Source organism: Mobula hypostoma, chromosome 10 (genome assembly GCF_963921235.1).
Source record: "Mobula hypostoma chromosome 10, sMobHyp1.1, whole genome shotgun sequence".
Classification (NCBI taxonomy): Eukaryota; Metazoa; Chordata; class Chondrichthyes; order Myliobatiformes; family Myliobatidae; genus Mobula; species Mobula hypostoma.
In genome coordinates, this window is record NC_086106.1 from 81348769 (window position 1) to 81375387 (window position 26619).

The 26619-nt window shown below is 41.7% G+C and overlaps 1 protein-coding gene across 8 annotated transcripts in view; it reads left to right on the forward strand.

Annotated features, from left to right (window-relative positions):
• Positions 1 to 26619, forward strand: part of klf8 (Kruppel like factor 8) — a 190439-nt gene that overhangs the window by 119955 nt on the left and 43865 nt on the right. For all 8 annotated transcript variants that reach the window (XM_063060723.1, XM_063060720.1, XM_063060721.1 and 5 more), the window contains one exon: positions 25589 to 26156. In XM_063060723.1, coding sequence (XP_062916793.1) covers positions 25589 to 26156 — 568 coding nt within the window. The remainder of the gene's footprint in view (positions 1 to 25588; positions 26157 to 26619) is intronic.

The following is a 26619-nucleotide window of genomic DNA, read 5'->3' on the forward strand; positions in this document are numbered from 1 at the left end:
TCACGGCATGCTCAGTTGCATTGGAGTGAGAGGCCAAGTATGGCATTTCCAAAAATCCATCCCCTGTCTTTTAGATAGTGTGTCCCCAGAAATATATTGAGCAGCTGGGACTGGGTAATAATGTGGGGATCAATCTCCCAGCATCACTGCACTGCATATACGGATCTTCCTCTGATCGATCAAAACCTGAATGTTGTACTATTGACGAGGAGCTCGTGGTTCAGACAGGAATTCTGACTGTAGTCCATGAAAATGTGAGCTTTTGGGAGATCCATTTGCTGGCTGGCATCTCTGCTGAAGAGGAGAGAAGATGTTGAGATCAGGGAAAAATAGAATGTCACTGACTTAAGTATTGCAGAAGTCAGCAGGGAACTGTAAAGATCAGCTGCAACATCCTAGTGTGATCCAGATCCTTGTCCTCACTTGAGAGAGACATCCGGGCATGGGGCGTGCATATAGTTCATAGATTTTTGCAGTGACTATGGTGACTCTTAGTCTTCATAGACACTACCCTAGGAGCATGGGACCTTGTAAACTCTATAAGACTCCTATTTAGAATAAGCCCTTTCTTCCTCCCCTTTCAGGGTCTCTGTCAAAGGTCAAGGTAAATTTATTATTACACATGTCCTTTTACAGCCCTGAGATTTGTTTTCTTGCAGGCATAGTCAATAAACTCAATAACCATAATAGAATCAATATTAGACTTCACCATCTGGGCATATAACCAGTGTGCAAAAGACAACAAACTGAGCAAATGCCAAAAGATAGAAGTAATAAATAAGCAATAGATATCGAGAACATGAGATGAGTCCTTGTGAGGGAGTTCATGGGTTGTGGGAACATTTAGGTGATGCTGCAAGTGATTTCCCTTGGTTAAGGAATAATAACTGTTTCTGAACCTGCTGGTGTGAGTTCTGAGGCTCCTGTACCATCTTCCTAATGGCAGCAGCAAGAAGAGAGCCTGGCCTGTGTAGTGGGGGTGGGCGGGTGATGATGATGGATACTGCATTCCTGTGACAGCTCTGTGTAGATGTGTTTGGTGGGGTTGGGGTGCTTTACCCATGATGGACTGGCCCATATCCACTACATTTTGCAGGATTTTCCGTTCAAGGGCATTGGTTCCATACCAGGCTGTGATGCAGCCAGTCAATATACTCTCCATGCAGTTTTAGAAGTTTGTCAAAGTTTTATGTGTTATGGCGAATCTTTGCAAATCCTAAGGAAGTAGAGGTGTTGCTGTGCTTTCTTTATAATTGCACTGCTGGGCCAGGACAGATCCTTTGAAATGATAACATGGAGGGATTTTAAATTGCTGCTCCTCTCCACCTCTGATTCCCTGATGAGGACTGGCTCATGGACCTCTGGATTCCTTGCCTAGAAGTGAATAACCAGCTCCTTGGTCTTCCTGACATTGAGTAAGAGGTTGTTGTTGTGACACCACTCAGCCAGATTTTCAGTCTCCCTCCTATATGCTGATTTGTCACCACCTCTGACTTGGCCAGTGACAGTGGTGTCGTCAGCAAACGTGAATATGGAATTGGAGCTGTACTTAACCACACAGACATAAGTGTAAAGTGAGTAGAATCTGTTTCTTCTGATGCTTGTGCTGCATTGCCAAAGCCATTGCAAGTCCAATAATTCTGTTAGTAGCATCTAAATTGTAAGCAGCAGAGGATTGTAGCAGAATTCTTAATGGTGCTCAGTTTCAGAATGAGCAGTTTATCTTCAATATTCTACAGCAGTTGTAGATGAGCATGTGAGTGGCTCTTTAAATTGCCAAGCTGTGGAACAGCACCAATTGTTTTGAATGATAAATGCAAGATATGGGGGAAAAACTTCACAGAATTTCTCAAAACTATGACTTTAAAAAAAAATGTAACTTTTGAATAATATGTCTTGATGCACGGATGCCAGTAATGTATTATGTGTGAATATGCAGAAGGAATAGGAGTAGGCTATTGTCCTCATCAACCGGTTTAAATATTAATGATATAATGGCTGAGCTGAGGCCATATGCCTTCTCGTTTTCCACTGTCCTTTGAGAATGAGAATGTGTGCAAGTTTGAAAAATCCTGACGGTGAGGGAGTCATTCCCATGCCGAAGAGAGGGGCAGTTTGTGGGGGGGGGGGAAGGATCAGATTTTGCAGAGGTTCAAACAGATTGGTCAAAAGTTATTTTAGAGAAGGCCTGCGAAAAACATGGAAATGATAATTAGATCAAATGTTGCCTAATGACTGCACGCAGCAAATTTGAGGTGCATTCTTGAGTAGTTCAATATGTTTCGTGTGTGTGTGTGTGTGTGTGTGTGTGTGTGTGTGTGTGTGTGTGTATATGTATTTGTGCAAGAAGTGATTAGGGCAGGACATTGACTATTCCCCAATCGAAAGTCTTTGTACCTGTATACGCTTAATCTTTTTAATGAAGTCCTGAAATCTTTAAGGATATAGATGAGGATGAAAGTGTTTAAGCATTTCATTCCTGCACTTTACTCTGGATCATGTTTGGCCTGTGCACCAACCCATCCTGGTCTGTGTTAATTTTTAGTTCCCCACTTTCTTTACTGTATTTTGGTCTCTGTAATCTATCTATACATTACTAAAATTCTCATTGTTTATCTGTTTGTCGGTTTGTCTGTTTGTGCCCTCAAACTAGCCCAAACAGTGCGTTAAAGCGGCACTTTTTTTTTGACTAAATGGACTTAAAATGCGCTAACTTACAGAATGCATGCAAAGGTCAGGGTTATATTCGTATAAAATTGCTCACTCGTCAACAGGTCCCGCTTTCCACACCTGATTCCAGCTGTCATGGAGACCGCGACGTGTCACCACGACGCATTCGCATCCACATGACACCTTCCATTGCTGAATTATCATTACAGTGGAGACTGACGTGAAATAACACTGGCACTAGGCATCAAGAGTGCAGGTAGAGCTAGCGCCCCACGACGCACACAGCAGCGACACCAACCGCAGCAAAAGGGCAGAGCAGCTCTATTTTGAGCGGTCACGTTCTGCTAATCACCATCAGTATGCACAGGGCTGGGACAGAGTCGAACTATAACTTCTGAATGGGTGGTCCCCTATAATTCCCAACTGTTAAGGCTGCTCAATTGTCATCTAAATGTAGAAATATGCTCACCTGTCAAGTCCATCAAATACGTGATCAAGTGTACCATGAAGGGGAGTGATCGGGCAATTTTTGGAGTGAATAGGGAAGACAAAATCACACAGTATTTGACAGGCAGATATATCGGGCCCTCTGAAGCTGTCGGATCGATACTTGGATTTCCAATTCACGAGAGGAAACCAGCCATTGTTCGCTTCAAGTGCACGTTCCCCAACAGCATCAAGTATTCTTTCCAGATAATGCTGCTGTATGACTGAATAATGATATGGCAAGAACCACTTTAATGGAATTCATGGATCTTTGCACTCGCTATCCATTTGCAAGAACCTGTACTATGCGGATATTCCCAGATTCTACACTTGGACTAATAAGAGATGGGAAAGAAGGAGAATGGGGAAAAGAGTGGAGGAGTACTCCGGGATTTTTGAAGCAAATGTTCTGGGTCGAGTGTATACCATTTCTCCACAAAGTGGCGACCTCTGCTATTTGAGACGACTTCTTCATCACACAAAGGGGCCAGTATCTTCTGAATCATTGAAAACACATGATGGAGATATCCTTCCATCACTCAAAGACGTCTGCAGAGAGAGAGGATTGTTTCAAGCTGATGATCATTGGCAGCAAACTATGGAGGAAGCGGAGAGAACAAGAATGCCCAGAGCAATGAGAAATTTGTTTGTTGCCTTGCTAACAAATGCTGAAATCAACAATCCACAGCAATTATGGAACCGGTTCAAGAATGCAATGTCTGAAGATTTCTTACAAATGGAGAGGAGGACTATTCATGATCCTAACATCATGATTGATGAGAGGCATCATGGACAAGCTCTTCTGTATTTCCAAGAGAAACTTGAGAACTTGGGCAAAACACTTGAAGAATATAAACTTGCCGACACCAAGAAATGGTACAGTTACTCTAAGTGCTGGCAATCTGGAATTATTGCATGAACTGCAATACAACAGAGACGAACAGCAGGAATTTGTTTTGCAGAAGGAGACCCTACTGAATAATGAGCAAAGACATTTATATGAATATGTGTGCGACTGCTTGCAAAGGAATCTCTCTTCAATGATTTTCATTGATGCACCAGGAGGAACGGGCAAGACACTTATCATCAACTTGATCCTCGCTAAAGTTAGGGGAGACGGAGGCGTTGCTATTGCTGTAGCATAATCCAGTGTTGCAGCAGCATTGATGCGTGGTGGTAGGACAGCACATTCAAGATTCAAAATACCCCTCAAAGGCAAAGAAGGTGCTCTTTGCAACATCGATTAAGAACACCAATACTGCAAATTCACTCCAAAATGCGAGGCTTATTGTCTGGGATGAGTGCCCCATGATTGGGAGGGAGAGCTTCGAAGCCATGGACTGAACTCTTCGTGATGTATGCAGCAGGGATGAGGCCTTTGGGGGTATTTTAATAACTTGCTGTGGCGATTTCCGTCAGCTTCTAGCAGTTGTGAAATGAGGATGTGATCCTGATGTGGAGAATTCATGCATAAAAAAAAGTCCTACTTATGGAGAAACTTCAAGCTTCAATGAAGAGAAACGTGACTGAGTGAGGGAGAAGGACAATATTCTGAGTTATTGGATGTTGGAGAAGACAAGATTGAGAAAAATGAAAATGATGAAATCGAATTACCTGAAAATATGATTCTGCCAGCAAAAACTATGGAAGAATGTATTGATTTCATCTACCTGACATTCGACAATCCTGCAGAACTGTTCTTGAGGAATTCTATCTTGGTTCCTCTCAATGAAATGATGCGAAAAATAAACTTCACATGCATTAGACGCTTCCCTGGAATCATGAAAGAATACTGTTCCTTCACTGCCATAAGTGAAGGAGCTAACGCCACTCATTTTCCAACAGAATTCCTTGATTCGGTTGAACTCTCTGGATTGCCACCACAGAAACTGGAATTGAAGAGGAGATCTCCCATCATTTCAGTGAGGAACTTGGATCCACCAAGGCTTTGCGATGGAATGCGAATGATGGTGGAAGAACTGCACGACAATCTCACCATAGCAAAGATAAACATTGGTGCGTTCAAAAATGACATTGTCATGATCCCAAGACTTACTCTCAGTTTATCAGAAGGGGAAGATGTCCCTCTTCTGCGGAGCCAGTTCCCGATACAGTCATGCTTTGCTATGACTATATGTAAGGCGCGAGGCCAAACCATGGAGAATGTGTTGATTTATCTGGAAAAACTGGTATTCCAGCACGGTCAGCTCTATGTGGCTTTAAGCCGGGGAAAAATAAATTAAAATGTTTACAGTATTCTTGAAGGGTGGCAGGTCAACCAGAAATGTTGTCATCAAAAGTGTCCTTCGTTAAATGAGGAGGAGCAATATTTGTCTTGGTACTCTATTAGAGTTTTTTTTAAAAAGAAAGAAAGCTCAGCACAGTTTTTCTTTGCAAAGGGCGAAGCTTGAGTTTTTTTTAAAAAAAAGCTGAAAATGGATGGAATTCACAGGTTCATAAACAGTGAGGCATGTGGCCAAGTGGTTAAGGCATTCACCTAGTGATTTGAAAGTCGCTAGTTCGAGCCTTGGCTGAGGTGGCGTGTTGTGTCCTTGAGCAAGGCACTTAACCACACATTGCTCTGCGACAACACCGGTGCCAAGCTGTAGGGGTCCTAATGACCTTCCCTTGGACAACATCGGTGGTGTGGAGAGGAGAGATTTGCAGCATGGGCAACTGCTGGTCTTCCATACGATCTTGCCCAGGCCTGCACCCTGGAAACCTTCCAAGGCACAAATCCATAGTCTCATGAGACTAACGGATGCCTATAATAAACAGTGAGGGTACCAGGTGCTAGTGATAAACAAATAAGCTGAAATTGGCTGGCTATATTGGAAAGATAAACACATTCGATTGCACAACAGATAACTGGGTTATGTATACTGAAGGAATTGAGTAGTACGTTGAAGCAAATGAGATAGCCAATGAAAAGAGAGTGACTGCTGTGTATAACAGATGGAAAGGTATGCCTTTTACTAAAAAGTTTAAACCAGCTGAAATGAGTTTTGCTGATATCATGAATGCGATGCAGGAACATTTAGAAGTGAAACCATTGTTGATTGCCAAATGCTTTAGGCTTCATAAGCAGAATCAAAATGAAAGGAAATCCATTTCAGCTTGCATGGCTGAACTGAAGAAATTATCTGACCATTCTTGGTTCAGTGACCTTAACAATGCACTGAGAGGTCGTTTAGTTTGTAGGATTTTACAAGAAATCATTCAAAAACAGCCCCTAACTGATGCACAACAGTCATTTAAATGCCCAGTTAAAATTGCTGTATCAATGGAAACAGCAGTAGAGATGCAGTTGAGTTGCAGTCAGGAATGAAAGTGAGTGTGAACAAAATTCCAATGAGTAAATGGAAACTTTACTGTCTGAACAAATTGTGCTACTGTTGTGGCAGGGGCTCACATGCACCAGACCACTGCGGTTTAATGGTGAATCTTGCAGAATATGTAACAAAGTAAGACACATACAAATAGCATGTTGGGCAGACAAAAATAAATGGAGTGCACAGGGAAGAGAAAAAGATAAGTCTACAGTTTTTAAAAGAGCACATGCTGTTGATGAAAAATCTGATAATGATGAGAATGACACGGGACTGGGTAGCCTTGAGACTTATAATGTGAAAACTAATCAGAGACCAGTAATATGGCTTACACCGGAAGTGTACGACAAATTAATTAAAATGGTATTTGGACAGTGATTCCATAAAATGAGTTTGAACAATACTTGTACTGAAGATAAGAGAACTCTATGGGAATGACATTCATAACAGTGAAATGTAACAAACGGGAAGCTGCATTGGGCTTATATGTGGTATAAACAGAAGGGCCAGCATTGTAGGGCTGTTTATGGCTGAGAGAACTACAAGTTGTTTGGAGAACCATTCACCATTTTCATGCCGCATCCCCTGCAATAGAGTCAACAGAAAGCGAATTAAGAAAGATAATGGAAATGCCACAACAGTGTCTAAGGGTGGCATTGGAAAACCTGGTAAGGTAGTGTTACAGGAAAATGTCACACCCAAGTTTTACAAAGCCTGGTCCATTTCCTCATAACTACCTGTGGTACAGCAGCCAGTGAGCTAGATTGTGTGGAGGCTGAAGGAACTCTTTCCAAGTTGGAGTGGAGCCCATGGGCAACAGCAGAGGTCCCAGTGGCCAGAAAGGATGAGTATGTCAGGATCTGTGGTGATATCAAGGTCACGATCAAACCAGTACTGAAAGTAGAGCAATACTCTGCCCAGGAGAGAGGATATCTTTACAAACCTTTCAGAACGGAAACACTTCAACAGAGTGGACTTAGCTGAGGCCTAGCTACAAATGGAGATGGAAGAAGAGTCCAAAGTGTTTCTCACCATCAACACTTACAAAGGGTTCTATCACTATAATAGGCTTGTTTTGGGGTAACTTCTGCACCTGCACTCTGGCGGGGCTGTCCGGGCACTTAGCGTTACTTGAGTAATGGCAGGAGGAGAGAGAGCAGCGCGCCTGCACGTGCGCAGCCCTCCGGCAAAAAATGATATCGTTTCTGTTAAATAGGGGCCATGGACAATTCTGATTTGATGGAGAATGGACGTGAAAGCACAGAGGAACACCTGGAGAAATTTCTGAAATGCCAGTTCGCTGCTCTTGTTGCTGCGCGATCGGGATTCTTTCGGAGGGAAGGCCTCGACATCCCCAGCTTCGTCTGCTGTTGGCGATCGAGATGGAGGCTGAATCGTTCGGATAGAGATGGCGCTCAGTACTCGGTGTCGGAGAGCTAATCGGAGGCTCGAAGTTTTCGGATGACTCAGATTTGGACTGTGGTCGGTATGGCAGGGAGAATTTTTCTTCCTTCTCCCGTCTGCATGAGATGTGGGACATCTGAGCGATTTTGAACTTTTTACTGTGCTTGTGGATTGTTCTTCATCAAGTTATGGTATCGTTGCACTGTTGTAACTATATGTTATAATTATGTGGTTTTGTTAGTTTTTTCAGTCTTGGTCTGTCCTGTGTTTTGTGATATCACACCGGAGGAAATATTGTATCGTTTCTTAATGCATGCATTACTAAATGACAATAAAAGAGGACTGCGTGTCTTCATAATCTAATGGCATCACTGTTACAGCTGAGGATGATGAGGAATGTCTCCCAAAGTCTCAAGACAATGTTAAAAAGATTAGAAGATTATGGACTTAGAGCACAACACAAGTGTGAATTCTTTAAACCAAACATTGCTATTGATGCACAAGGACTACAGAAGTGTGCTGAAAAATTCAAGCCGTGGTGGATGTCCTCCAAAGCCAAAGGACGTGCCACAGTTCCGGTCTTTTTAGGATGTATCAGTTACTATACCAATTTCCTGCAAAACTGGCTACTGTGCTCCACCCATTGAACTCATTACTACAGATCTGGAATAAATGGCAATGGACAAAGCACTGTGAAGTGGCTTTCCAAAAGACAGGAAATGGTGATGTGAGACTCTGTACTCATTATGATCCACACCGTTCAGTGAAGCTTCATCTTATGATATAGGTGCAGTCATGCCACATGCTACGAGAGATGGAAGTGAACGCCCCATAGCATTTGCATCACGTTCCCTCACTGCTTGAGAGAAAAATTACATACGGATTGACAGAGGGCTTGATGGTTTGGGGTGTAAAACATTTTGACCGGTACTTGTACTTGTATACCCTCATTACTAATCTTCAACCACTAGTGTCCGTTCTACTAACACCAGCAACACAAATGCAGCAATGGGCTCTGCTTCTTGGAGAACAAAGTTCCAAGTTTGAACTGAAGAGGACAACTAATTGTGGAAGTGCTTGTGGATTGTCCTGGTTGCCCTTGGAAAAAATAATACCTGAAAAGTTTACAAAAGAAGACACTCCTTGATGTATTCTCTCTAAATCTCCCTTTTATGGCAGAAGTGATCCAAAGTGAAGCCAGTGAAGACCCCACACTATCTCGTGTCTGCATGGCAACCCAAAATGGCTGAAATGTGCAGAAGAAATTCCAGTTCCCCCATTTTTACTAGTGCCAGAATGAACTTTCCCTTGATGGGTGTTGCTTTATGTGGGGATTGAGAACTTAGCTGCGAGCTAAAGTGGTGGAGGAGCTACATGCCAGTCATCTAGGTGTGGTTAAAATGAAAGTATTGGCTTGAAGCTTTGTCTTGTGTCCTGGAATAGATCATCAGATCAAGCAGCTTACCATCACTGTTTAGGATTCCAACACACCTGGAAGATGCCAAGAGCAATGCCTTGCTATCCCTGGAAATGGCTTGCATTGCCCTTGCAGAGATTAATGTGGATTTTGCCAGACCATTTATGGGCATAAATTTCTTGGTAGTGGTGAACGGAGCTAGAGAGTGGCCAGAAGCGTTCCCAATAAACTCCATTGTAACTTCGCATACCGTTGATTTGCTATTTTACATCTGCACCTTGCCACCCAAGCTACAAGTGGCTTGGCGGTAAATTTTGCCAACATTTAAAGAACACACTGCGAGCAATGTCAGCGGAACACACTGGACTGACACTGAAACTGGAGCTCGCCAACTTTTCTGGATATTGCAATGCAGAACACTCCACAACCAATAACTCACCAGCAATGCTCTTCCTGAATCATCTCTTGAACTTACAGTTGGATCTACTCAAACCCACTTTGAGAGAGTATACAGCACTAAGAGCTGAGCCAAAATGATGGCTTCTCAAACAAAGAGGTTCGATGTTTCACTCCGAGACGAGCAGTCCTGGCGAGGGACTACAGAGGTGATCAAAAGTGGGTTCTTGGAAAGATTAAGGACAGAACTGGACCACTCTCCCACACAGTGGAGATTGCATATGCTGTCATCTGGAGATGTCACTTCGATCATTTGAGGAGAGCAGAGTCAATTGCTGGGGAAGAAAGGTGGCCAGAGCTGTCAGAACCACTTCCTACAGTCCCCAAGTCACCTCCATAGAGGGAGGCCCTGGAGCCTGAGATTGATTCACAGCCTCTAGTCTTTCATGCCAGGCAGATGAACCCCTGCCCCCCCCCCCCAAATAAAAACGGTCAGAAAAGATGTTATCCCACAAAAGTAAGAAACCCTCCACAGTGATAAAATCTTTATAACTGAATGGGATCATTTAAAATTTACCATGCTCTGGATGTCTGTATTGTATTATGTAGTATACTGTGTATAGTTGAGATGCATTCTATAATTGAGTTGGAGTTTATAGCTATGCAGGATGGAGTGTATATTTAATATTTCAGTCATATTTGTGTAATATTGTAAATATATTGTTTGAAACATTCTTTGTTTACATACAGTAATTCATTACAGGTTATATATAATAGTACTTGAATGGGAAATGTCATTACATCACAATGTTATATGGGCGTACCTCACTCAAATAAAAGTGAAGTAGGTGCATCTCTCAGCTCCCGTGTTTTTTGTTTGATTAGTTTCTGGAGTTATAAAGCATATTGCCTCTTTTGGTCATCCCAGCAATCAATCATCAATCTCTCTCTCTCTTTCTCTCATCTTTATTTCCTATTTCTAATATCTTTATTTCCTTGTTGCTGTTTTTCTATGTATATTCAAATTGTTTCTGTAGTGTTACCTTAAGGAGCTTAAACTACTGGAGCACAGCGTTTTTGCAAAGCCATTCTTTCCTTAAGAAATGATTCTGCAATATTTTTTGGGCTTAATTATTTTGTTGTATCTTCGGGTCTTTTTGCATTTCATAAACTGATTAAAGCATTTCCTTTATCAGCCAAGCTTGGCAACCTTTGCTGTCATCCATGTTGCCATGGTTAAATATTTAGAGCTGTCAGAAGGCCAAATGCAGCTGGCAGGGAGGGGACTCTAGCAGCTGGCACAGTTTTAACATGTGGCTTAACATATAGAAAAGACAGTTTGTTTTCAGTGCTCGTTGTGCCAAAAAAAACACTTTGGTGAGGTATAATTGCTGCACTAATTGTTGGGCAAGTTATTGATAATAGATGCATCTGACAATTTCTAAGTTCAGCTGCAGAGTAAATGGAGGACCATTTAGTTTTTATGCCTTTGGAGCTTGGGTCTAGCAGGGCTGCTCTGCTTTCCTGATCGTCTTTGCATAGTTCTCAACTTGTTCTAATCTTGAGTTCCAAGCAAATCAAATTGGTAGAAAGTTGAAACCCTCTGGCAAGAAGCAAGTACAGGTTTCCCCCGCCATCCAAAGGTAGAGCGTTCCTATGAAACGGTTCGTAAGCCAGAATGTCGTAAAGTGAAGAAGCAACTACCATTTATTTATATGGGAAAAATTTGTGAGTGTTCGCAGACCCAAAAATAACCTACCAAATCATGCCAAATAACACATAAAACCTAAAATAACAGTAACATATATTAAAAGCAGGAATAATATGATAAATACACAGCCTGTATAAAGTAGAAATACTTTTTTGCAATCATTGCACTGTCCACCGTAGCGAAAATCTCACACAAGCACTCTTGGCAGAAACACTCTCTCCAGTAACCTTTAAGCTATGAAGCTGCTAAATCATACCAAGTAACACATAAAAATACACAGCCTATATAAAGTAGAAATAATGTATGTACAGTGTAGTATCACTTACCAGAATCGGGAAGACAGCGAACACACTGATGATGGTGTGTTAGGCTGAGTCGTCGGAGTTTGGGGTGGTGGGACACTGGGATGTCATCTCATTGTCGTCTGTTTCCATCAGGGCAGGCAGGTCATCCTCTTCTATGTTTGCCTGTATTGATGTCAAAGGTCGGGGTTCGTTGTCTGCTGTGGCTGATGTGGAAGGCTTGAAAAACGACTATGCTTGACTGCTAGCCTCGCGCATTTTTCTATCATACAGTTCTTTGTAAGCACTCAAACCATCCTGCAAATATGCCCTAAACCTACGTACCCTTTCAAGATTAAAGTCATACTTTTCTGCAATCATTGTTGTCAATTGCAGCGAAAATCTCATGCAGTTGCTTTACATTCATTTCCTGGACGACTTCACTTTTGGTCCGTTCGCTACTGCATTCAGTTTCGATTGTTATCCTTTTCTCTTCCAATTGCATTAGCTCTTCATTTATCAGTTCTTGGTCATGGGATGCCAAAACCTCTTCAACATCATCTTCGTCAACTTCCACAAGCCAAACTCACTTTGTCCTTACTTCGTTCACCACGATTGAAATGCTTGATTATGTCTAGTTTTACGCTAAGTGTAACACCCTTACGAGCTCTTTTAGGTTTTTCCGATACCTTAGAACTCATCTTACTAACGGATGCTCAAAATAAATCGGGATAAAGCACAGATGCTCACAGGCACGTGTTTAAGCAATGCCGACTGGAATGCAGTTCCGGGGGAGGAGCTTGGCTGCTCGGGGCGCGCACTGCCTTTTTTTCGTAACAGTGAAAACACCTTCGGTTAGCGAAAACAGGTAACTAATGTAGGTCTTTTGTAACAGGGAGGTGTCATAAAGCGAACGTTCAAAAAACGGGGGACTCCTGTACAATGTGGATCTCAAGTCCTATCTTAACACCTTTTAATCTTTCCATTTCAATGATACCTGCTCAGGATTTCAAAGCACTTAGTTACATTATTGCATTCAACCAATACCAGAATTGCTGACTGCTACCTTTACCTGACAAGAAGTCTGGCAGACTGTAACAAACTGTACTAACTCTTCATGAGCTGGCAGGCCTTGTGAATTTGGGTTTGATTTCTGATATTACTTGATGTTATTCACAGTTACATTGCACTCTCCATTATTACTTTTCAGTTTTTTTTCTCTGCCTTCTCTGCTCCCTTGGAAATCATAGACTTCCTGCTGTTCAGAAGGGAGTGAGGCAGAGTCCCAAGGTCAACAGAGCAGGAGTAAGTATTTATGGAGCACCAGTGATACAGTGAAAGATCCTGAGGTGTACAAAAGTACATTATCAAACAGCTTTTGAGCAACAAATGAGGAAATAGAACAGGCGGGCTTAAGAATTGCAAAAGGGTTAGTTTTTAAAAAGAGTATCTTAAAGAAAATGGTAGTGTGGTGAGAGGCTTAAGGTGGATCACACTACTTTCTGTTGCTTGAAACTCATGGGGACTGAAAATTTCGTTTTGCAGCTTTAAAAAAATGCATTCTCCTATTGAAAATTTGTAAAACCCCAAACAGAGCAATGTTGTGCTTATTTCTTTTGCTTTAGGGTACATTTTCAAATTAGACTCCTAATTTTGCTGCAGGGTGTCATTTGTTTTGATGCCTGATTTGTAATGTAATGTCCCTGGCATCAGTGAGTATCTCGTGTTTAAAGAATCCAGTGTGCATTGCCTGTTGAAGTCCTTGTAACTTCCTGCGTGCACTCTCCCATCTTCCACTGGCATCAGTGAGTATCTCTTGTTTAAAGAATGCAGTTGCCGTGTGCATTGCCTGTGGAAGTCCTTGTAACTTCCTGCGTGCACTCTCCCATCCTCCACTTAAATTGCAGGATTATTAATAAGTAAGGGTCTTCCACAGTGTTCCGTTTCCATAAACTTTTTGGCAGGGATTCCATTTGCAAGGCGAGGTACCAAAGATTTGAGAGCTTAACAATAAATTGATAGGGAATGATATACTGAAACTGGCACAGAGTGGTGTTACACAGAGAAAGATAACAGTGCTGTTTAGCAAACTTCACAAATAATGCTCTTGATTTTCACCATGATCAAGCCAGCACACACTTATGGTGTACTGCAGCTATGGTGTGCAAATCAACATTAAGCTGCTGAGGTATAATAATGTTAACAGTGAATACAGTGCTTTCTTGAATAATATTCTAAAATGCAAGGAGGAAAAGGTGGTGATCTGGTGAGTGCAGCATTGTTTTAGGCCACACGTTTGTTGAGCTGTGTTGCCTTGTTATTTGCTGTTTTTAGGAATTTGGAACAGTTGAAAAGCATACATTTGGAGAACAAATTGATGTAACTCAATGCTTAATGGTCTAGAAATGTGCATGGGACATACTTCAGTGACTGACCTTCATAATATCCAAGTATGTGTGTTGCATGTGTGCCTAGCTGCTGGGTAAACGTTTAGGTTGGCAAGCACGGGAGGCAGATGCAAGGTGACTGGTAAAGGAACCAAAGTGGAGTAGAGAATTTTTTTTTTCCCCTCTTGCAAGTTCCCGAACTGGGCTCCACGGTGGTGTTTGGTTAGCACAATGCAATTACGGTTTGGGGCATTTAATTCTGGCCCTGTTCTATAAGGAGTCTCTGTACGCCCCCACCCCCCCATAGGTCTTCTCCGGGGTCCCCTGGTTTCATCTCACAATCCAAAGATGTACTGGGTAGGTGAATTTGCTGTTGTAAATCGTCCTGTGATTTCGGCTGCTGGGATGGCGAGGCCAGAAGGGCCTACACGGAGCTGTTCGGCTAAATTTAAAAATTAAATAAAGTACACCTTTGAGTAAAGCAGTTGAAGGGTTATGGTCACAGATTTATTAGAAACTTTCGGAAGGGAATTGGACTGATTGAAGGAAACCCATTTGCAATTCATCTAATTGGTCCCATTTCCAAGATCTAACACGGACCCTATGAAGCAAATGGTTGCTTATAATCTTGTTAGTTCTCCACGAATCCTGCTGTAGTTCCATTTCAAATGTTCTGGAACATCAGGCCAACCAATTTGCAATGCCTGACTCCACCTAGATAAGCAGGAAAATGTTCTTGAGCAGTATGTAATTTGGCTTCCTGGGTTTGGGCGGCTCCTGAGCAAATATGAAGTCACACTTCCTCCCTGTTATTTACAGTGGAGACTTTCCAGGCCACTCCCTCCAATGGTGTTAAAAGGTTGTCCTGAGAGGGAGCATTTATTGCATTTTGGTTTCCATATTGCTAACAATACTGGTAATTTCATGGATGGCAGTTGTCTAGAAACTAGCAGAATAAAGGTGTACTCGGAAAAAGAGAAAATCATTGAAAGAAATTAAGGAAGTATTTTTTTATTAAATTGACTTTTTTGAGATTCATAAATGCAATTGCAAAGAGGTTTATTAGATTTGATTTAGATTTTTAACTTGGTCATAGAAATGAAGCTGGTATAATCTAATTATAATTACTTCAGTTGCCTGGTTACTGCACTGGTCACTGTTTTGCCTCCTGCACCCCACCGCAGGACTTGATCATGGAATCTAATGAGAGTGGAAATCAACCCACTATGTAGTGATTTCATCAAGAAGAAATGGCTACAGTCTTGGTGTATTGAATTGATTTAAAAACATTGAATTGTTAAGTATTTTAATTTGTTTGATATATTTGTCCATTTTATGAACTTAAAACTATAATCTGTCTGACAGTGGGTAAGTTGAAGAAAGAGCTTCAATACTCAAAGCAGTTCTTGGGACAGTGCCCATATGATGCATTTAGAGAGAGGCTGTATTTCACTGGGCCTTTGGCCTTGTCTATCATCTGGAAGCCAACTTGCCAGAGGAAGTCTTTGCCTGCAAGCCTACTCTGTGGGGGACTGGTCAGGTTGGGCGACTACCTGGTCAGCAGAATATACAGGCTATCGTTGTTCTAAATAAAATACTGTACATATTTTTTAAAGTGCATTGAATAAATAGAATTGTATTTCTCTGTTCCTGTTGACTTATTTCATTGCTTTACTGAGAGCATCCCTTCACTATTTGTGGATCAGAACTTTAATCTCATCTTGGCCATTTTGTGGGAATATCAGAGGGAAGATATTGGATGAAGTGCACTCTAGGTCCAAGTCACCTATCATGTTATTTATTGTCTAGAACGTGAAAATTGTTTAAGGTTTAAATTGTATTTATAATTGAGTTAGTTCCCAGAAACACGTTCTTTCAGTTGGGTAGTATTTGCTGTACTCCGTGGCAATAATTTTTTTCATGGGTAGCGTAGCGGACTGTTCCATAAGGCCATGCTGCAGCTGGCTGAATGTATTGACTGGATATCTACAGAGAGGCCTTTGTGAAATGCCTGATGCATGCAGCAGGCTGCTGCTGATGGGGAAAGCTGTAATGAGGCCTCCAGTTTTCATAGCAGAAAGTCTCTCTTTGTGTCTGTATGTCTTGACTGATTTAATCTCCCCTTATGTGACTTGTTCCACTAATGCAATTCAGTTTTTTAAAAAAAAAGTCCCACACCCTCTTTAGCAGCACCTGTGAAAAAGCATGCAGTACAATTTTTCAGTCCTCCTGCAGGAAGTTCATGCCCTGCTCACGTTACCTTGGCAACCATTGGCTCGCTGTCAAATGAGAAAATGATCCATGGGATTGGACACCAAATCTGACCTTGAGTACAGGAGGGGCACTGTATGTTTGGAAATAAGTACAGTGTGTATTTGGGGGAGGGATAGTAATCTAGCTTGATGGCATGTCTGCAGAGGCAGTACGAATAAAGCAGGAAAGTGTGTAGAATTTTGCAGGATTTTATTGGCACAGAGGCAAAGTATGTAGGGGTGTATGGCAAGGTAATATGTAGGAAGGCAAGCACAGAATGTATTGCTTTATAGCACAGTCTCTTGGTAATACTTATTCCATTTTTATTTGAGGAGAAATGGGAATTTTTTTTTTGAAGTGGGACAAAGTAATGTGAGGACCTGCTGCTGGAAACTTACTTTTTTACTTTGTACAAGTGTTGTTATCAGGGCATTACGAGTGCACCGAATGTCCACGTTTCCTGTTGGCAATTGCTATTTTTGGTGGTTGTAGCAATGCTGGGTTCTTTTGATAGCTGTCTCCATGTTGAGTGCTGGCTTGCTGTGTATATTCCTTCCACTCTATTACCCTTATTCAGGGATGTAGTAGTGTAGGTACTTGTAGTTTGTAATCATGTGTAATTTAATAAAACAATGATCAACTCTTGCATTTTGCCACACTTAATCTGCACAATATAAGCCTCTTCTGCGTTGAGCTATGTGGTTTTGGTTGCATATATGAACTCTGAATGGATATGATTCATCAACTCAGGCAGCACTCTGATTCCACATCCGAGTGGCTGGTTCTTGAAAGAGTAAGTTAGGCTAGATGATCCTCAATCTAAAACTACAATGAAAGGGTATCTGTCGGGTAGGTGTATCTTAATATTCATTACTTGAAGCGATAGGTTAGGAGTGTGGTGTGGTGGAAATGCCTTTAGTTAAATTTAGTTAGTCCTGTAGCACTGGGACCTATTCTCATGCTGTTATTCCCATTCCAGCTGATATCTATCATCTCACTGGAAACCTTTTATCTTTATCTGTATGATAATATTAAATGCTGAGTTTGTAATCAACAGCAGACTGAAGGAACTCATCCTCATACAGAAGACATTTCCAGCCAATATCAAGTTCTTTAGCCAATTATTGCCCACTTGTTTCACTAACATTGATGCACGTTGCTTGTAGTCACTGTTTCAGTAATCAAATTAAATACCTTTTCTCTTAAGGGAGTAGCTTCTGAGTTAATAATCAGATGTCCTAAAAGGCTTGTTTCAGAATGAAGACTGGTGAAGTTCAATTTTAAACCAAGGAAAAATGCCTTCCCTATGTGAGCAAGCCATGAAAGATAATTTTCTGCCCATTATGGGAAACTTAACCTCACTGTTGCCTTTTTTGTACAAAGCAAAACGTCACTGGCTCATTTTTTTAATAGAAAATGCTAGATATACTGAACAGGGTAGATAGATACCTAGGAGAGAAAAACAGACCTGCTTTTGGATATAATTTTGTCTATTAGGTTTAAATGTAGTGTGCAGTAATCCAAAAGAATGTCTTCCAGTTATCATCTCCCAGCTTCTGACACCATTCCCACTCCCCCCCCACCTTATCTGCCTATCACCTCCTCCCCCACCTTGATCCACCTGTCACCTGCCAGCTCTTGCTCCACTATTCAATACTAGCCATCTCCCCTCTATCTATCTTTCAGTCTAACTGTCTTCTATCTATGTTTCAGTCCAGGTGAAGGATCTTGACCCAAAACGTCAGCTGTCCATTTGAAGCACATGTGACAAAACTTTTCAATAGATGCTGCCTACCTTATTGAGTTCCTCCTGTGCTGCTCTAGCTACATTCTGTCTTGTCCTTATCATTTAAGATGTCAAGTTTGCTACATTATCTGAGGTCCTTTTTGAAAAAGCATGTTGAACTATCTGCCGCCTTGGGGTTCTATAGCACTTTTTGAAATATTGCAAAAAGTTGTGACCTGGCCAACTTTTGTCAGTCTGTCAGTTTCAGTAACATGATTAAAAAATACAAAATTCTTTAAACACTCAACTGATCAATAGCATCTGTGGAATAAAAAGTTCATATTTCAGGTGCACAACGATTGCTGCTCTATCCAGCAGTCAATGACTCAAAACCATTTAGAGCCAATGATCTAAAATTTCCTTTGTTTTAATTTCAGCAAAATGGAGACTGCTAACTGTGGCTCCTGTCAGGCCTTGGTTCCAATACACTTGTTGCCTAATGTTTCAAGATGAAGAGCAGAATACAGCAGGAAATCTTTGTAATGTCGAACAATGTTAGTTAATTATCAGTATTATGCCACACTTGAATATTGTATTGGTTCAGGAGATTAGTACCAAATACCATTTAAGAAGGGCTATGAAAATTTTTGCTCCTCTGTATGTTCCGAGCAACTTCTCTTAAAATGTAGTTTCTTAGAAATTATTTGCATGGTGGTGGTCTTTTCAGCATTTGGATCTTAGATAATGTAACAATGCAATGAAGTGGTTATTCTCTAAGCAACATACATCAAAGTTGCTGGTGAACGCAGCAACCAAGCAGCATCTGTAGGAAGAGGTGCAGTCGACGTTTCAGGCCGAGACCCTTCGTCAGGACTAACTGAAGGAAGAGTGAGTAAGGGATTTGAGAGGGGGAGGGGGAGATCCAAAATGATAGGAGAAGACAGGAGGGGGAGGGATAGAGCCGAGAGCTGGACAGGTGATAGGCAAAAGGGGATACGAGAGGATCATGGAGGTCCGGGAAGAAAGACGGGGGGGGGGGGGGTTGACCCAGAGAATGGGCAAGAGGTATATTCAGAGGGACAGAGGGAGAAAAAGGAGAGTGAGAGAAAGAATGTGTGCATAAAAATGAGTAACAGATGGGGTACGAGGGGGAGGTGGGGCCTTAGCGGAAGTTAGAGAAGTCGATGTTCATGCCATCAGGTTGGAGGCTACCCAGATGGAATATAAGGTGTTGTTCCTCCAACCTGAGTGTGGCTTCATCTTTACAGTAGAGGAGGCCGTGGACAGACATGTCAGAATGGGAATGGGATGTGGAATTAAAATGTGTGGCCACTGGGAGATCCTGCTTTCTCTGGCGGACAGAGCGTAGATGTTCAGCAAAGCGGTCTCCCAGTCTGCGTCGGGTCTCGCCAATATATAAAAGGCCACATCGGGAGCACCGGACACAGTATATCACCCCAGTCAACTCACAGGTGAAGTGATGCCTCACCTGGAAGGACTGTTTGGGGCCCTGAATGGTGGTAAGGGAGGAAGTGTAATGAGGGAGATGAGGGAGTATTATTATCCCTCTGGAATGAGGGAGATGTCTTCCTTTTTTAAAGAAAGGGCTTCCCTTCCTCCACTATCAACTCTGCTCTTAAACGCATCTCCCCCATTTCACGTACATCTGCTCTCACTCCATCCTCCCACCACCCCACTAGGAATAGGGTTCCCCTGGTCCTCACCTACCACCCCACCAGCCTCCAGGTCCAACATATTATTCTCCGTAACTTCCGCCACCTCCAACGGGATCCCACCACTAAGCACATCTTTCCCTCCCCCCCCTTTCTCTGCATTCCGCAGGGATCGCTCCCTACATAACTCCCTTGTCCATTTGTCCCCCCCATCCCTCCCCACTGATCTCCCTCCTGGCACTTATCTGTGTAAGCGGAACAAGTGCTACACATGCCCTTACACTTCCTCCCTTACCACCATTCAGGGCCCCAAACAGTCCTTCCAGGTGAGGCATCACTTCACCTGTGAGTCGACTGGGGTGATATACTGCGTCCGGTGCTCCCGATGTGGCCTTTTATATATTGGCGAGACCCGACGCAGACTGGGAGACCGCTTTGCTGAACATCTACGCTCTGTCCGCCAGAGAAAGCAGGATCTCCCAGTGGCCACACATTTTAATTCCACATCCCATTCCCATTCTGACATGTCTATCCACGGCCTCCTCTACTGTAAAGATGAAGCCACACTCAGGTTGGAGGAACAACACCTTATATTCCGTCTGGGCAGCCTCCAACCTGATGGCATGAACATCGACTTCTCTAACTTCCGCTAAGACCCCACCTCCCCCTCGTACCCCATCTGTTACTCATTTTTATGCACACATTCTTTCTCTCACTCTCCTTTTTCTCCCTCTGTCCCTCTGAATATACCTCTCGCCCATCCTCTGGGTCAACCCCCCCCCTCTTGTCTTTCTTCCCGGACCTCCTGTCCCATGATCCTCTCGTATCCCCTTTTGCCTATCACCTGTCCAGCTCTCGGCTCTATCCCTCCCCCTCCTGTCTTCTCCTATCATTTTGGATCTCCCCCTCCCCCTCCAACTTTCAAATTCCTTACTCACTCTTCCTTCAGTTAGTCCTGACGAAGGGTCTCAGCCTGAAACGTCGACTGCACCTCTTCCTACAGATGCTGCTTGGCCTGCTGCGTTCACCAGCAACTTTGATGTATGTTGCTTGAATTTCCAGCATCTGCAGAATTCCTGTTGTTTGGTTATTCTCTAATATTAGAATGGGCCTATGCTGCCATGATTACCCTCACCCGAGTGACCAGAATCCCATGTAGTTTCTGTTATTTTGTAAGATCATTGGTGACCCCCATGTTATAGCTGTTCTGGTATTGGAAATTCACCTTTGTACAATTCACAAATCGTTTTCCAAAAGTTTGAGAAATAGAGTAAAAGGACACACAATACATTTAGCAATCAAGACTCTTCTTGACACAAACATTGATCTTTCACGATGCAGAAAATCGCAGATTGATTTCTCACAATGTAACTTCCTCCCCTGCAATACAGATGTTGCCTGTAAAGTGAGATGTACATTGTAAATATATTATTTTGTAGTTGCTCTCACCCCTATTACAAAGAGATTACAGTGTATCATGCACATGGCATGAGACTGGAAGATCAATACTGTGGTTCCTGGTCGAAGTTTACTTTAACAAATGTGACTGAATCATGGTGATTCATGAAGATTCAAGTACTGAATTTCAGGAAATAATTAATATTTGGCCTGTGGTGATTATATGTGGCGAAATGGCTGATATTTGCACAATTTCAGCACCCAGTGGACTACTGATTTTTCTGTAATAATGCGAGGCATCAAAACTCTGCAGTTGGCCAACTTGTGCTTCCCTTGTAGCCCCAAATTTCCTATCAAGATTTGTCATATTTAAAATGATTTTCAAATCAATAAAGAAATTACGTAAGTTAAAGCTTGGGGAGATGAACACTTAATGTTTTTGCTGCTTTTGCAAGGACATTTATGGCGTACTGAATGTATTTGCTCCTGCAGTTTGTTCCATACCTCCTTTCCTATGGGTGTGGGATTCATCATTTAATTATCTCGAACATAACAGACACTGTAAAAACACAATGTTCTTCCATCACATTGGTGGTTGATGCTGCCTTCCAGGTTCACAGGCAGCGCTGGCACTTGATGTCACATAACCAGAAGCTCTTGTCTTTGCAAACTCTACAGATGTAAATTTTGGTCATTATCAGTTACTGGGATGATTGATTTTTCAATTCTTACAGACCTTATTGGATATTCTTTGCCAAATATAGTCAGTTATAGGTGAAATAAGTCCTACCACATCAGTAAAGTAACAGCTTCAATTGATATCAGCATCAAAACTTCACCCTTGGCATAGCCAAGATGTCCTGTTGAAGAACAGCTGCTTACTTGATGAATTTTGATCAACCAATTAAATATACCTTGAAATGTGTTGTTTATGTTCAGGTGATTTCGTAGTCCAATAGAGAAATTGAGTCCAATTAGGTCGGCTGGTGGGTGGCGCAGTGAGATCAGCGCCGGGCTTGAGAACGGAGGTTCCTGAGTTTGATCCAGTGACAGACCGCACACGTGCGTGTTCTCCATCCGCGCCAGGTTGATGTCGAGTTCGCAACTCAGCCTCATTAAATAATACTGTGAAATGTCTGTGTGAGGAGTGGCGCCCCACACAGCCTTTCGAACTGTGCCTTGTAAGGCATGGAAATGCCCGACACTGGCCTGTCCGGTCTGAGTCGACATCATCTTCATCGTCAATAGAGAAAATCTCACACTTGACAGTTACAACCTTCTGAAAGTCATCGTACATTGAATGAACAACTGGCATTAGTTTTTATGCATTACATCTACCAACGCAAGTTAATGTTGTTTTCTTGTGGTGTTAATAAAAGTTTTAAAAGTCAAAGTGAGAATGAAGACATTTGTGCATCTCCAGTTTGTTGAATTACTCATAACTCTTGTCATCTGTAGTTACATAAATATCTTTTCAAGGTGCATCTCTAATTGAAGGTGGTTTATGATGGTGAATTTCTTACAAAAAAAAGTCAGAGTACAGTGGATTCTGATTAATTGGGACACATCAGAACCAGTATATTTTTGCCCCATTGAGTGGCTGCCCCAATTAGCTGGTTTCATGGAAAGACAAACTAATGTTTAACTGAGTAATGAATTGCTTATTTAAATGAAATACAGAACAAAATAGAAGAATATCAATACTACCACTGTACTTTAAAAACTCTGTTAGTTCCTAATTAATATTGACAGGAATTCATCCAGTGTACCTGTACACTGCCGCATTGATCTGATTGGGCGTAATGAGCAAAATCAACACATCTACCTAGTGTAGATAAGACTGTCTTCATACAATACCTTCAATAATTGCATCCTCCAAATTTTCATTTTCACATTCAACATGATTATATTGATACCTTAACATCTTTTCTAGTTTCTAACTTGTTGAAGCAGTGAAATCATTTCATTTTCATTCTTAGCCATTTCTTGCATTTCCAAGTCTATGTTTGAAACTACAGTAAGCAAACAGTTCTGAATTGTTTTACTGCTTATTTCTTGCCAATACTCAGTAATAAAAATTACAGCTTTTTGAACACAAGCTGATGCTATTTTTAAAAACTACTCTAAGTAGTGGGTCTAATGGCCACACAAGTGCATGTGTTTGATCTTTACAACATCACCAGGCAGTGCTATGGTGGTTTATGCCCCCACTGAATGGGGTTTTGTGATCTTTAACAGGAACAGGTTTGCTGAATGTAGCTTCAGACAACGTACAACACAAAATTGTGAGAAGGGCATTAACCCTTTCAGGCACACTTCGTAAAGCAGCTGGCTGGTAGGAACGTGCACTATGGCTGAGACTTCACAGGAGTTGTAGAGTTCTAGGAGTGAGAGAGAGACCTAGCAGTCTCATCAACAATTTGCAATATATTTAAATATTTTGGATGAGAGAACCAACTCTGACATTTCTGAGGTTGCCGATGACCCACGACTGTGTGGATTGTGGGGTTTAGGGCCAACAGAGCTTCAAAGCAATATAGACAAGTTGCACGAGTATTTGAGTACATGGCAGATGCATTTAAATGTGAGGTTGTCCACTTTGGTAGGCAAATCAAAAAGGTGGAGCATTATCATCCATTTGGGCAGATTGCACCTTCCTAGTCTCAATTTAGGAATTTAACAATTTTAGGAATCTTTCTCTGTAAGGGCATATATTTGGATGCATATTTAGACAAAACTGTCATCTCAATAACTAAAATACACAAAAAAAGCTAGAAATATGTGGAGGGAAAAGCAGTGTCATCACTTCGGGTTGGTGCCTTTTCATTAGATCTGGGAAAGATTAGAAATGAAAATGCTCAAACTTGTAGAAATAGTGGGGGAGGGGAAATGGCAACAAAAAGGAGGTTGTGTGATTGGCCCATAACAGGAGGCTTCCACTTCCCCCTTTTTTTTCCCTCGCTGACCCACCCTGCCCCTCCTTCCCCTTTTCTCCATGACCTTGTCAACTGTTTCTTGCCCTGACCTTTCTACTGTATTAACTGATTCACACGCGCTAACCTTCTGATATTCAACCCTTCCTCTCCCTGGCTAACACCCTTTCCTGTCCCTCTGTTCTGTTCAATAATGAAGTGTATAAACATAAAGTGTATAAACTGCTGCTGCAAAATGTCAGTTTCTCAACATATGCCAGTGATATTAAACCAGATTCTGATTATGAACCTGTTCCAAGGCCTAGGGCCTTAATCATTGCAGGCTTCCATGAAGTGGGCCCATCAACAAAATGTTTATTGGTCTATGTGAACTAAGACACTGACACACCTTTGCAGGAGCAATTGCCTCTATAGACTGTGCAGCCACGACAAAATAGAGGATCTGTGGTCTTTGTACAAAGATTGTAATTTTGATATTGAATGTCAACTAAGGTTTACTCTCGCTGTTGGTCAGAAATGGGTAATACGTTCTGTGTGCCTGGAAATTAGACTAGAACCAGTTTCAGTGTGAGGCCAAACTGCAAGATTCTCTGTCAAAAGCTTGTGTGTTTGTTTAATGGTCATTTGTGCCAGATACTGAAATGTGAATTCTAATGGACAGTTTTTTTTTGATGAACCCAATGATTTCAGGGGAGGGAAAAGCAAAAGAGTGATTTGGGTAGACACTTAACAGCAGAGGAAAGATTTAAATCCGAATGGCTAAGATATAATAGAATTACAAATAAACAGCTGTAAAAAGAGCAAATGTGTTATGGCTAGGCTGTTGAGATATACACACATAGTAAGTGATAGGTGCCTCTGCCATTTCAGTGATTTTAGTGGGGAAATGAATTTTCTGCAGATGTGCTGGGACATTTCATTACCACATAGTGGTTTCAAAGCATCAGTTAAGTACTTCTGGGTTGTAGTTCTGGCTGTAATGTAGAGGTTTCTATGGGAAATAAATAGATCAAATTAAGTGGCATACATTTGTGTTGAGATAACTTTTGGGTCTGTTGCAGTGTTGATCTGAGAGATAGTTGAACACCACTGGCAAGTTTTCATGTGGTACATTACTTGCACCACTAAGTGTAGTTGGACAAGATTCCACCAACTAATTCACATTACCTTTTTGAAGTGTGAAAAACAAAATCAATGGGACTAAAACTGAACTATATGACGGCCTAATTGATTATATGATATGTTGTGTTTCAAGGGTGTGTACCTTGTATCATTCAACCAACAGTACGGTGATCTTTTGTCATTTTGTCATTTCCATACTATTTGTAGTAGTCTCTTCTGCTCTATTTTTGGCAGCAGTTGTGAAGCCAAAAAGTTGCCATTTATTTCATTTTTTAAATATATTAAATGCTTGAATAAAATCATACAAATCAATTTGAACTGCACTGTAATGTAGCTAAACTAAATAATAGAGTTTCACATTTGCAAACATTATATTTAAAAAAAAATCTTCTCTCTTTGCAGTCAGTCCAAGCCTCTGAATGCGAACGAACGGAATCAGTCCCAATGTTGATAAATAATGTGAAAATGGAATCTTCTACACTGCTTGGTGATCTGAAGAAAGATGCACCAGTGTTACTAAGCAACATTAAAATGGAACCACCAGAGGAACTGCTTTCAAATGATGATAACCAGCCACAGACAGAACCTGTTGATTTGTCCTTAAATAAGTCTAGGACCTCACCAGTAGCGCCCGTGGTTTCATCATCACTTCCAGTTATAACGGCAACCTCTTCATTTTCTTCTTCGGACATCTTAACTGGAGGACCAGTCAATGTCACTTCAGCCATCCCTGCAGTGTTATCACCAGGTTCCATATTGGCCTCGTCCCAGGGGGTTGGAGGTCAGCAGATTCTGCATGTCATACACACAGTGCCGTCAATCAGCTTACCCAGGAAAATGGGAAACCTGCAACATCTGCCTGTGGTTGTCCAGTCATTGCCTGTGGTCTACACAGCAGTACAGCCTGATGGTGTGACGTCATCAATCACTGTCCCTCTTATAGGGGATGATGGAAAAAGTGAAGGTGCAGGTAAGGAAATTGATTCGTTTTCTGAGTGACTCTTAAATTGATTAGATATCCTGTAACTTTTGATGCAATTAACTTCTGCTTTACAGTGTCCATATTAATTTAGCATTTGGTTATCTTTCCATACGCAGAGCCAAGTGACCTTGCTGTGATTGCCTAACTTTGAGGCATCAGTCAGTGAGCTGGAGTTTTAGGTAAAACTCATCAACTTGTATCTAAAATTCAGCTGAAACTTGAATTTGGAAGTTCCTTTAAATATTGCAGACATTTTTGAAATTGATACATTCAGGATATTGGTAGCCATTTTTTCGTGTGAAATTATTTTTTCCATTTTTCTGCACATTTCAGTGCAAGGGAGTAGAGGGAGGATAATCATTTCCCATTTACGTTGCAATGATTGCTGAACAGTGGTCTTAATTTCCTCCATTCACTGTATAAGTCTACAATACTTGCACTGCTCAAAGTC